Genomic DNA, 13,464 nt, shown 5'->3' with positions numbered 1-13,464 from the left:
CTGGAAAATGGGGTGAGAGAGGCAGTGAAGATGCATCAGGTATGTTTTAGGGAAGGTGGCACGTGTCAGAACCACTCTCTCCCCTCCACAGAAATAATAAAATGCTAAGTCCATAATCAACCAGGAGGTGGCACTGTAGGACCAAATTTGGTGAACAAATGAACTTATTCTCAAACTAGTTGGATAAATTCCCCCGTAAGGGTCTGTAAACTTTCCAAAATTAACTTCCAGATTGGTCAGAAAAGGTCAGCCTGAAGTATGTCAAGGTAGGTGAACTGGTCAGAAGAATTATAACTCATCAACTGCAGTGTAACAAGAAGTGATATGCCATGTAACCGCATTATGTGGCTTACACAGGGTCATGATGCCATTAATTTTTCCCAATTTCAGTTTTTTTTCAGGGCTGGGGGAAAGGGAAGGAGGAAGGCAGGTGAAAAAGGTGAAACAGCAAGTGGATTTACCCATTTAGTTGTTACGTCAGTGACCACCCATGATAAGATGATTTTTAGATAGTCGTGAATAAATTTTGTCTCAAGGTGATAGGTCACTGGCAAATTGATTCCCATATTACACATAAACCAGATATTGTCACTGTAATTAGAGTGCTGATGACTAAAAAGCCATCTACAAGATGAGATAAATGTGGACAAACTTACACAGAACATGCAGGTGAGGAAACAGCTCTGTCAACATTGGTACAAATTAAATATCAAAATAAAAAATGTTTACATGAATTCCTATGCAGATAGCAAAAGTACGTGAAAAGAAATAATCTGATAAAAGAGCTGGTATGAACCATAAAGCAAAAAATAATAATAATTTGGAAGCAATTACAAAGCCATTTTCATGTATACATATATTCTAAGATATTAGGATATTTCATCAAGTTTTATTAGTATGCAGCCAAAACAGGCAAAATGTAAGAATTCAAATGGAAATTTGTGTTTGATGAAGAATATACTATGTAACAAAGAGCCAAACATAAAGCAAAAGCTTTAATTCTCATGTCCAAAACCCTAAATAAATTATCACTCGCAAAGACTGATAATCCATCATCATCTCTTGTTCTCAGCACTGGCATTGATTTCCTTAGAAGCTAAATCATCACTGTCTTCAAATTACCATGATGTAAGTACTACTTCTGTGCTCATTTGAAAAATCTATACCAATAAACTTGAACCTGATTTTACAATAATATCTCATTATGTTTGAGTGATGGATTGCAGGAATAATGATAAACCTAAATACAAAGAGGATAAACCTAAATACAAAGAGAATAAACCCAAATCTAAGGTTGATGAACTGTTTGATTTGTGGGTTGCTATATTGTGATATAAACAACAGAAACCTTCTCAGAGAACGTGAATTTCTTTCTTAGCCACAGTTTGTATTGCTCTGCTGTGCTCCTGGGAATAACAGTATCATTACTGTTAATTCGGAACTAGTGGATTACTTGTCTTTGAAGGTCATCCTAGACCTGTCAGCTATGTATGGCCTTCTAACCAAAGCAGGGGCTTTCTGTATGCATGTATATTTGCAATTTTTGCAAACAGTTGTTTTCTTCATAGAACCAGATGGAAACATGGTCAGGGGTAATCATATTCACTATAGGAGCGTACACACAGTACAATAACAGTATCTAAAACATCCCCTTTAAATTTAAGATTTAAAAAAATATTATATAATCAGGGCCCTGATAAAACCCTTAGCCTTAAATCTTTTCTGAGGAATATCTAGCTCATTCTGGTTAAGAATACTTAGATTAGTTAAGGATAGTAAGATGTGTATGCCTTTTATTTGAAATTTCCTACATCTAGACTGTCCAGGGGATATTTAAGCTCTGGGATATTCACTAGTAAATTCTGAAACCGCAACATGTCCCAAGAGCTCAGGACTTCCTCACTCTCAGCGCCTCTTTGCAAACATGGTATTATTCTACGGACATCCAGTGATTCATCAGCTTCGATGCACATTGACTATTTTCAAATTATCATGCTGGACCTCAAGATAACATGCTGGATCTCAAAGCCTGCACCACTTTAGTTCTCAACTTTTTTCTTTTGCATTCCAGACACAGAGAATCTAAAAAGACATACTTTTTTACAAAAATGATCGTAGTATTTGTACAAAGCCAGGTTACAAAGCCATTCAACAACTTTGTGTGTTTGTTATGCGTGCTTAAAAACTTTCGATAATTGTCTCATTGTATATTAGAAAAATGTAAAACCAACATAATATTGTATATCAACTATATTCCAGTGAGAATATTGAAAAAAAGAAAAATATAGCTAGTTGTTAAATAGTATAAAGGTAGTGAAATCTACTTTTCTTAAAAAAAAATAACTTGTTTAAATATAAGAGATTGAACACAACTGAGTAACAGTAGAAGGGGTATGTATAGGACAAAAACTGAGATAATATGATTCAAATATTGCAAAAATTTCTGAAAATATGCAGCAAGAGGCATTTGTACAACCGCCCCTTCAGGCTCAGGCCCCGCCCCTCACCCGCAACACCCACCCAGGCCCCGCCCCCACGCTCACCCTGCAGGCCGTAGAGCTGCCCAGTGCTGTGCTGCCGGGTGATGTGCTGCCAGTAGGCGCTGCGGGGCAGGGGCGCCACGGTGCTCAGCGAGGCCGCTCGCTCGCTCATCTTCAGCTGCAGCTGCACCAGAGGAAGGAAGGGGAGCGTCAGCCACACTGGGACGGAAAGACAACTGTCAGGGGACACGGGGAAGGAGGTCCGGGAACCTAGCAAACGGGTGGGCGAGTCAATGAGGACGCCCTGGCAGTGCCTCGCTGCAGCTCCGCTCAGCGCTGCAGCTCCGACTGGGCTGACGTCGCCACTGAGTCTCGGGGAGGTTAGGTGACTGCCAGGCGAATGACGCGATCCCCAGGGGCATGCAGGGGATCAGTGGTGGGAAACCAAGGGTTTTGTTGTTTTGTCCCCTGCTCTCTCCCCAGGGTCTAGATGGCACATGGTAGGTGCACAGTAAATACTTGCAGAATGACAGAGCCAGCTTTCTTGTGGGTTGTGCAGGACAGGAGATAGGACAGGAACCTACCTTGGGACAAGGAAGGGAGAACGTGCCAGCCAATGGACCCGATTCAGAGGAAGGCAGCCCCTTGGGGAGACTAGCCTTGAGGCTCCCTGACACTGTGAATCCCAGCAGGGCCCAGAGGCCCCGGACTGTCCAGTTGCGTGAGCCAACTATTTCTTTGCAGCTTAAGCTGATTTGCGTTGCTAGCTAGCATCAGAGGAAAACACCGTCTCCTCCTCCAAGCGCCTGACTCTGGTTCCAGATAGAGGGAGGAAAGGAGAAGTTGTGGCTTTTGGCCCCAACCAGCTAAGGGAATCCACCCCCAAAGAGTCTGTATAACCCAGGTCCTTGGGAAGAGTCAGTGGCCTGTCTGACCACATCAGGGGACTTGACCTCACAGGGAACTGTCAGAGAGAAGCTGGCCTGGGAGGGTGGGCAGGAGGCGAACAGAAGGAAGGATGCGTGGGACAGCCTTCTCTCAGACCCGGTCTAGACACAATCATGATGTGGTTTTATTATGCTATGACGTCTGCCTATATGCAACATTTGATTTCCTTGAATTGCTTGACTATCAAACAACCTGTCCCAGTCTTATAAAAATGCACCCAGAAATCTCTGTACATTGGGATATAGTTTGCAATCAAGAAAACTGGAGGCAACTTAATTCTCCATCACTCAGGACCTGGTTAATTGCACTTAGACACAGTGGAACACTTGGCAACTGCAGATCAGAGGAAGGTATGTTTATGTCAATAAAAAAAGAAACACATACTGTATCATTATGGCAACAGTGAGTTGCAAACCATTGTATCTAGCAGAGTACCATTTTCATTGCTCATATGAAAAATAGTAGTACTAGATACCTACCTGGGTTGTATGAGAGTTTGGTAAGAGAGTACCTGCTTAGTATGGCCCGGCATGCAAGAGGTACAAGAAAAAATGCAGGCTATTATTATTATTATTATACATTGCAATGTCAATTTAAAGTTCTTTTTTTTTGAAAGAGAACTCTCACTCTACATACCTCATCAGCATGATAGTTCCAGACATAGTATCTGTCTGCTCACTCCACAAAGCCAAAATAATATGAGGCTTCATATCCTGGAGACCAGAACTCACTGTAGTTAGTGAGACTGAACTTGAAAATGTTATAACCACTTATTCCAAATATAATTTATATGTGTTCCATTTATATGTAGTAGTTGGAATTTTTGGTTCCTGTCACAACAGAATTACCAAAATGTGTCCCCAAGAGGAATTATATAGCACTAGGTTTCACAGGGACAATTTTTCTTAAACATATCCTGTTAGATCAAAAGAGCAGAAAGCTGAGAACAAAGATAAAAGAAAAGGTCTGTGGTTATTTCTCTATTTCTGTAGACATAAAAATCTTAAAAGCTTAAGAGAGAAAAAAAAAAAAAAACAAGAACAAAAACGATCAACCAAACCAAAACCTATTTACCAGTGACTTCTGGTGATACTCAACCTCATTTCCAAGGGATGCAAGAAAATAGAGATAAAGAACGAACATTTGAAGGTACTGATTATTTGATTTTCTTAATATAAAGAGATTATATTTAATATATTAAAAATTTTCATAAAAAGAAAACATTTGGGAAATAGCTGTCACTTCAAATTATTCACTACATTACTGTGCGTATATTTCTGCAGGCCAGAATGATTTGACTATATTTTAAGAAAGCTTATTTAGGTACAGGAATGAAATGACATCAATGCCAAGTTTCACAGAGAATATTATAAAGCCTGGCTCTCTAGTTCTTTCTCAACCCTTTGAAAAAAATAATAAAATGTTATGAAAGGGGCATTTTAATTGTCTTTGGAGAAAAATGATGAGAAAAGTCTTCTTCTTTAACAATGCAGTTCTCTAAGGGTGAACCGTTATTTGATGAAAAGTGTAGCCATAAGGTTTCCACCCTCATTCTTCTTTATTGCTTCCAGAAGCTCTGATCCTTGATACTAACAGGCAGTGCAGTGGGGGGGTGAGTGGGCACTCCTGCCCACCATTGCTGGAAACAGAAATTAACCTCTTTTTTGGAGGAGTTAAAATTGGGTAACCTGGAGTATGTGGGCAGAAGGATTATATGTTTCCTCCCTTTTTTTTAACCTAATATGCTATTATATAGTTTAATTTTTCATTTTATAAAAAACATAGTACTTTCACATTAAGAAGTAAAAAACAAAAATTACCCCAAACCGTAAAAATTTAAAGTATAGGTATTTCTGCTATCAGGTGATACAGATATTCTTGAAAAAACCTCCCAACCTACAAAATTGTTGGGAAAACCATGTCATGGGAAGACCCGTCAAACCATATGCCCTTTTGTATGCAAAGCCATTGTTACTTTGGGAGACAGCCTGGAGGTTGGAGGTTGCACAGGGGTTAGGAAAATGCAGAAAAACATTTGGTTGGAAATGCTGGCTTGAGAAGTTCAAGCTATAGAGATGGAGGATGGGTTTTTCCGAACAGGTGGGCGCTGGGCAAGACTGTACAAGGCTGGGACCACCTCTCCGGAGCGGAGCTCCCAAAGCCTCTGCTCATTTCTTACCTTCTTCAACTCTAGCTGGAAGACGTTTTGTCTGTGTGGTAATTTACTGAGGGCATTTTCCTTTCTTGCTAAAGGTTATGATTCTGCTCCTACTATTCTGGGCTTCCCTTGCTTAGAAAAAAAAAGTGGTTTTGCACCAACACACTTCGATATTATAATGAATCATTCTCTAATTTATTAAATGCATCTGAACTTAATATGAATATAGAAATGGTGTTAAAGTAGAACTGTATACCATATCTGACTCACACTCTTGTCCCCCTATTTCCATTAAATATGTATCTTTGAATTCTACATAGAGAACAGAAAACTTATCCCCAATTCTCCATTCTGTATCCCACAAGTGTCAGTAAAATGGAACAGAACCATGAACAGTAGAGTTGGAAGAACTGTGAGAGGTTCCAGGCCAGTTTCCCGAGTTAACAAGCCAAATCACTAAGATCCAGGTACATGCAGCAAGAAGATGACAGCTGACATCTCCTGCCACTCAGGATCTGAATTTCCTGTTTCTCAGACACTACTGAGAGGCACCTATTTTGCTCTCCATGTTAGGCTCAACTTTAAATTCAAATTGCATTTTAAAACCACGGCTGCCAAAAGGGCACAGCGTTTATAGTTTGATTTTTCCAGAGGTGATGATGAACTTACAAAGGGTGGCCACCTGATCAATAACTGGGAAGTTCATTATTCAGCCTGTCACCAAATACTTGCTGATTTCGTTCACTTTGAGGCACAGTCTTAAAGAAACTTTTGTCCTGAGAGAGGTAAGTAGGGGTAAATCAAGACCATATGTTAGGGCTGAGACAGGAAATCTGGATGCCCTGGGAAGACACCCAGGAGCCTCAGGAGAGAGGAGAGGAGCGAACAGAGAGGAATCCTTGGAGGAGCTGCCACCCATGCAGTGTGATCCCCAAACACTCTCCTCTCTGTTCTCCGGACGTAGGAGCCCTGCACCCTGAGTAGATCTCCCAGACTACCTCCAGTCCCCGGGAGGGCTGCAGGATGTTTGGCCAGTCCTTCGTTGCTGCATCTAAATGTTAGACTCTTTAGACGGCCAGATGTCTGCTGCCCCAACAGACAGGGAGATGATGCGACCCGTGGGCTGGGAACCGTGGATGCGCTCAACTCTGTAGCAGGGAGTGATGTGCATGCACAGGAGAAGTCAAAGTAGATGTGTAGGGACAAGAATGGTCAGAACAGTAGTGACTAACTATCACAGAATTTTAGAACCAGAAGACACTTGTGTTATTGTTTTTGTTGACTGATGTATTCTCAGCAATGAACACAGTGCCTGGTAGGCACAGGAGATGCTCAATAAATATTTATTGAATGGAAGAATGAATCCAACCGATAGTGTAGCAGAGCTGGCTCAAACCAGCTTGCCAAAGCCAATTGTTACATTTTCAGGAATTTTGTGAACTGGCTGTTAAATACAGCCATCATTAAAAATTAAATTCTATAAACTTACAGTTAAGTATGTTGTATACATGTATTATTAATTGTAAAAATTATGATAAATATATGCAAATATATAATACAAATATATATAATTGTATATATGTTATTCAAGTAATAGCATATGTTACTCAAACACATCACTTCTTGATTACTTTACTATGATCTATACTCCTATGATTTTTACTTCTGTTACATCTGTTTGGTAGAAAACAGAGTTAACAGTGTGCTTCTGTATCTTTTCCCAGCTCTGTGTACATGTGTACACTTTTTTTGAGAGGCATTTACTAAATATTTGCCAGCACGTGAGTGACGCCAGCCCGTAAGTGTAAAAGAGCCTGCCAGCCCACTGTCGTGTACAAATAAGTGTGCTTGCCGACTTCCACACCTCGCCCTGGTCAACACCCAGCTGCTGCTCCCAGGAGCAGCTCAGGAATCCTCAACCTTTCCCTGACACCTCACCCCCTTGATGACAACCAGGTGCTCCTACCAGACTTCTCCGAGCTGTGTGCAGCCTGTCATCATTTCATGGTTTTGTGATAGCTGCTAGACTACACCTCCTACCACAGACCACGAAGTCCTGGAAAACGGGATTATATCCTTTTATCTCTGTGTCCCCAGCACCTCACTAGGGCCTCCAGAGACTTCACAATATAGGATGGCTTGAATGAGCCAATGAATGAACCCCGCTTTTCCCAGGTAGCATTCAGATAGGAATCCCAATTAACCTGCAGATTAGCAGCACTGTTAGCTCGAAGGCTGAATTCCCGCTGAAGCTTGAGGTCCAGGTTAAATGAACGTGGCTTTCACTGGCTGTGGGGCAAGTGGTAATAAGTCTCCTTCATTCTACTTTGCCATTCAGGTGAGGAGGCTTCTGCAGGGCCTCAGGGAATCACCTGCTTTTGTGCACATGCACAATGGGCTAGGATGGCCCCGCAGCAGGGGAGCTCAGCGCTGTGCATTTATTCATTCCATTAGCAGTGTTAGCTCAAGACCCCACTGGGAAGGAAGGCAAGGCTTTCTGAAAGTTAAAGGAATGCTTTCTTGTACATCAGCTCTGGAACTTTCCCCCTACACAGCAGGGATGCGCCAGGTCTCTTTCTAGTCCTGCATAAATGAGTTCTGAAATACTCAACCAACCAGTGGATATAACTGATTGGGTTTCCAAGGCACAAAAAAGCATCGTGCCACTGGGGAGAAACTGACCAGAGTCTGAGACTCCTGTTCCAGGCTAGGTTCTGGTCCTACGAACTATGTGATAGGGGGCACATCCTCCCCCTTGTTTGAGCCTCAAAGTCTCCTTTCTCATGGGACTTCCCTTCTAATGAGGCAGACAATAAAACTAAATAAATAAAAAATAGACTGCCTCTAGAAAAAAGGGAAATTTTATGGCCAGGATTCTCACCTCGCATGATTTTAATATTGCCCACTGTATACATATTTAGCTTCCTGCATACCTATGGGCAGCAGGATGTTTACCCACCAACAGAGACCCCCGTTAGTCATGGGAGTACTCGCCCAGGGGAGGGGTGGAGAGGAAACACACAAGCACCCGGACATAATTGGTCAGGCATCTGCCAGTCACCACGGAGACCTGCCCACAGAGTTCCTCCTGATACTAGGAGTGGGGAAGGGGAGAGCTTAGGGGCAGGAGAGGTAAGCTATGGAAGAGCAAGGAGAGGTGCAGCCAGAGCTGCCAGTGCAGCCCAGGGCTGGGGAGCTAGAGGCAGTTCCCCGGGCTGCGTGCAGCTGGAGCCAGACCAGAGGCCGGTGACCAGGCACTGCCTTTGCCACTTATACACAGCCAGCTGACTTCCAGGAGTATAAACGTGGTATGCGCCCACTTTAACCCCCAACTTTATGTTTTCTTTATTCAGTCTCACCAAAATCATACTGAACTTGCCCGGAGCTAGGAATCCCCTCCTCTCTGAGGAACACTGCCATACAAAGGAATGAGGTCCTGACACGTTACAACATGGAGGGACTTGAAAACATCATGCCAAGTGATTTGAGCCAGTCTCAAGAGAACATATATTATATGATTCCATTTATAGGCAAATCCAAAAAAAAGAGAGTAAATCAGTGGTGGCCTCAGGCTGGGTGGGTGCATTAAAAGTGGGTTTCCTTTTGAGGTGATGAAATGGGTGTGGAGTTTGATTGCGGTGATGGTATCACAACTCTGTGAATATACTAAAACCGCTGAATTGTCCCACTTACAGGGTGCACTGTATGGTATGTGAGTTATACCTCAATGAAGCTGTCATCAAAAAAACAAAACCAGTAAGTAGCATGTGCTCTTCAGACTACTAAAAATAAGCATGATAAGATGAGCTAGTGGGTGGCTACTTTTGGGGGACAGTCCCAGGGGAAGTAACATTTAAACTTGAATGACAACTGCCTAAAGCAGGGTGCCCATTATTATCATTGTCAACAACACGGACAGATCCCTCTAAAAACCTCCCAATATTCACAGTGAGGGAAGTGCTGATAGCAAGGCCCTTCCCTTGTAATGATGGGCACACTGTCTCGAGAGAAAGAAATAAATTCTAATGACCACTATGCATAGCTTCTCAGTGAGAAAAATCCACCATCCTCCATCCCACCAATCATGTTTTTTGTCTCTGAATCCTTCATTTGGTTTGGCTGACACTTGGTGCTTGGGCACTTCTCTTATGAGCCTGAGCCCACAAGGGCAGAGCAGTGGCATCTTAGCTGCAAAACTACACCACACTGCCCTTCTCTGGAATCCAACTGCTTTTAAGGCAGAGCATCGTATTTTGCAAAACTGAACAGCACAGCAGGATGTAACCAGTCATCCTGTTGCTATAGTCAGTCATGAGGACCAGATGGCATGCTTGTGACATGGCTCTGGATCCATTCAGAAACATGCACAACTCATCACAATGGCACCTTCCTACATCAGGAAGTACTCCCATCCTCATTAGACTCACAAACTCCTGCCAGGGCTCCTTAAAGGAACTCAGGTGGGTTCTGCCAATAGCAACTTTGCATATGCAAATCATATTGTAATTTTCCACTCACTCCACCTGGGCCCTGAAGGTACTGAACAAGGACAAGGTTTTGACAATCAGATTCAGCTGTGGGTCAGAGCGCCATCTATGCCTGAATGTCTGCTCAGCCCCACAGACTTCCAGACTCATCCAGTTCTGATAGCATCCTTCATTTCAGAAAGTATATATGAACCCACTTATTTTCTTTGGATATTTTAAGCACAAAATGTGGGCAAAGTTGAGTTCCAGGGACATTTCAGCCCGAGAGAAAAAGAAAAACTGTGTTCAAAGGAAACCAGCCTCTCAATGTCTCTTTAATTCCACTCAAAACTCAGCTGTCTTGTTCTCACGACTCCCATGTTCATCGACAGTCTCCATTTGGTTTCCTGAACTGTGCCTTCATGCTCTGCCCACTTACTCTTCTGTGAAAATAATATTTGAAAATATATTCTACCTATGCTTTCCGGACCCTGAGTCAGCAGTTCTGCATTGTTAGCAAGCGTGAGAAGAATGATTCATAAGAATCATTCTAATCCTATTGGTCCAGGGACCACACTTTGAGAACCACTGCTCTATGTTATCAATCACCTTTGGACCAACTGTACTGGGAGACTCACTGTGGGATTCTATAATTTAGCAATATTTATAATTAACCCTATATCAGTCAAAATACTGTCTTGACCAAGAGTGTCTGAACAAGGTCCTAGGAGAATTCACATTCTGTTTTTAAACCTAAGTATTTTATATTGGATTGTGTTTCTGGCTTGAGGGTGGAAGCTTTAAAAAATTTTCAGGCAACAAGAAGCAGCCACACATCAAAATAAATATGCTTACAGAATATATTTGCTCACCTGGTCCCGGCTGGTACACCAGGATCTCAGCAGGAAGCTCTGACTATAGGGAAGGAACAACCGCAGGCACAAGAGAACATCCAAGAAGCTTTAGGGCCCCTTTTCGACCAAAGACGCCCTCCTCCAACCCGAGGAGTTTACCTTCTCCAAGGCGACTCTGTCTTGGGGTCTGGCAGTATTTTGCCTGGTACCTAAAAGGGGGTTGTGGGTAGGGGGGGAGAGCTCCACACTTGGTGATATTTATTAACCATTTCTTAAAAACTTGAAATAAATTGTGCTCTTTCTTTCTTAGTATTGATTCTTTTTTTTTATTATGTTCAGGTCATACAGAAAAGTCTATACAGTGGATTTGAAGTAAGCCCTACACCCGTCACCTAAGGAAAGCCAAAGCAAAGAAACAAAGAGAAATTTTGACGTTAATACATTTTCTTCCAGTCTTTTCAAAGAACGTGCATATGCAATGTAAATCTAACACAAACTGCATGCCATTGCACACACTGTGGCACCAGCCGCTTTCTTACATGTCGTGTCTATAAACATATCTTCACACTCCTAGCCATTGCCGTCCTCTACCCTGCCACAGCCCGCCCTCTGGCTGCACCGTGCTTTGCTCATTTCCCTAACCATTTTTAATTTACCAGACGAGATAACCGAATTAAATTCCAACCCAATCTCTTTTAGGACATTTTTCTTTCCTGCTAACCACAATTTTTATTCTGGGACCCACTCTATCAACAACTGTTCCAATAACCAATGTTAAAAAGAATTTTAAAGTTTAATTTTAATTGTACATCAAATTGGATTTTAGACTGACTCGAAAATTGACTTTTAAATGTTACAACCCCAGAAAAGAAGATGAGCTGTGTCATTTTGTGTTCATTCTTAAACCAAGCAGCCTTCCCTTCTCCTTATCGTGCATCTGAGAAACAAACTAATCTGTAGCCACTGAAAAAAGAAGGCAGCAGGACTTTTGTGCCGAGGTGATAAAAAACAATTCTGAGATCAAGGGTCCAGAGTTACTTATCAACACGCACTCATGGGGGGAGCTTGTCGTCCGGATGGGTCTGAATTCATCTGTCCACCCTCTGATGTTTCTCAAATGCATATCTGTCTGTGGCTCCAATCTCTTCCCTAAACCTCAGACTTGTGAATTAACAGCCAGTTCTCACCTGCAGGCGGCTCTCCTTGAACTTGGACAGACGTGAACTACCATTGCTCACGCCCCACTCCCCCAACCTCTGCCCCTTCCAGGTGAATGGCTCTTCCATTCTCCTGTGGCTCTGTTAAAAGAAGAACAACTTTCACACCACCTTGCTTACTCTCTATCCCACAGGAGAGCTCGTCCATCAGCAAACCCTTCATTGCTCCTATCGTCACAAGGCGCTGAAGCCACCGCTTGTCACCACCGCCATCCGGCCATCCTGGTCCAAGTCACCTAAATGCCAAGTGACTGAACCAGTCCCAGCTCGTCTTCCTGATGGTCTCCTTGCCTCACCCACCCCCAGCCTTTTCCAAACAGCTGCCAGGGCGGGGGATCCTTCCAAAATCAAAGTCAGCATATCTCCCCTTTTCTCCAAAACCTCCAATGACTTCCTAACCCACCCTAAGAAAAATCCAGGGTCCTTACCATGGCCACAAGGTCATAGAGGACCCGGCTCCTGGTCACTTCTCAACCACAGCACCTACCTCTTCTTCTCATTTGTCTGCTTAGAAATCATGGCCTCCTCCTACAGGGACATGCAGAGCACAGAGCTGCCTCAGGGCCTGTGCTCTTAGGTCCCCTCTGCCTGGAACCGTTCGCCCTGAGACGCGCCTGGGACTCTCTCCTCCCGCCCTCGGCTCTCTCATGGAGCACCGCCTTCCCAGAGCAAGAGTCTGACTGTACTCCCCACCTTTACACTGCACTCTTCTCCATGGCGTTCATCAACCCTCAAAACGGGTTTACTTGTCATCTACTGTCGATTGCTTGTCTTACTCTCTCATCGCTACAATGTAGTAAACTCTGAACACAAGGCCTATTTCTTGTTCACTGTTGCACCCCCACTTCCCAGAGGAGGGACTACCAAAAAATAGATACTCATATTGGTAAAATGAAGGAATGTGCCGATAAATAGATCAGTCTTATATCTGTTGGTATACGTTCTGGAAGGATAAAGAAGAATCTGGTAAAGTTTTTGTTTCACATAAGGTAAACTGGGGGCCCGAGATGATACAGTGGGGAAGAGAGACTGATTTTATACTGTATATCCTTAGGCATGATGTGCATTTCACATCATGCACACATCAAGTCTTTTAGTCCAAGAGCCATTTTTGGTAATAATGCATCTCAAAATAAATCACACTCTCCCCCTCAACTGCACATAAGCCATTCACTAGGGTTAGAGAACTTTGTAGCCGTGAATAAGGCACTGAGGACTATGGGCCAGGACACCGCTTTTCCAAGGACAGCTTGTAGAGGTGAAACCTCTTTCCACTCCACACACTGCAGTTTCCCAAGTCCTCCCCGTCCTCAGCCCTAACCCCCTTGGCCTTCTCCAAAT

General features: G+C 43.0%; 1 protein-coding gene across 2 annotated transcripts in view; it reads right to left on the bottom strand.

The window, feature by feature from the left end:
- DOK5 (docking protein 5) overlaps nucleotides 1-13,464 on the bottom strand; it is a 137,521-nt gene that overhangs the window by 4,600 nt on the left and 119,457 nt on the right. For both annotated transcript variants that reach the window (XM_036901922.2, XM_057503097.1), the window contains exon 7: nucleotides 2,544-2,664. In XM_036901922.2, coding sequence (XP_036757817.1) covers nucleotides 2,544-2,664 — 121 coding nt within the window. The remainder of the gene's footprint in view (nucleotides 1-2,543; nucleotides 2,665-13,464) is intronic.

Source organism: Manis pentadactyla, chromosome 5 (genome assembly GCF_030020395.1).
Source record: "Manis pentadactyla isolate mManPen7 chromosome 5, mManPen7.hap1, whole genome shotgun sequence".
Taxonomy (NCBI): Eukaryota; Metazoa; Chordata; class Mammalia; order Pholidota; family Manidae; genus Manis; species Manis pentadactyla.
This window is presented reverse-complemented; position numbering and strand designations above follow the sequence as displayed.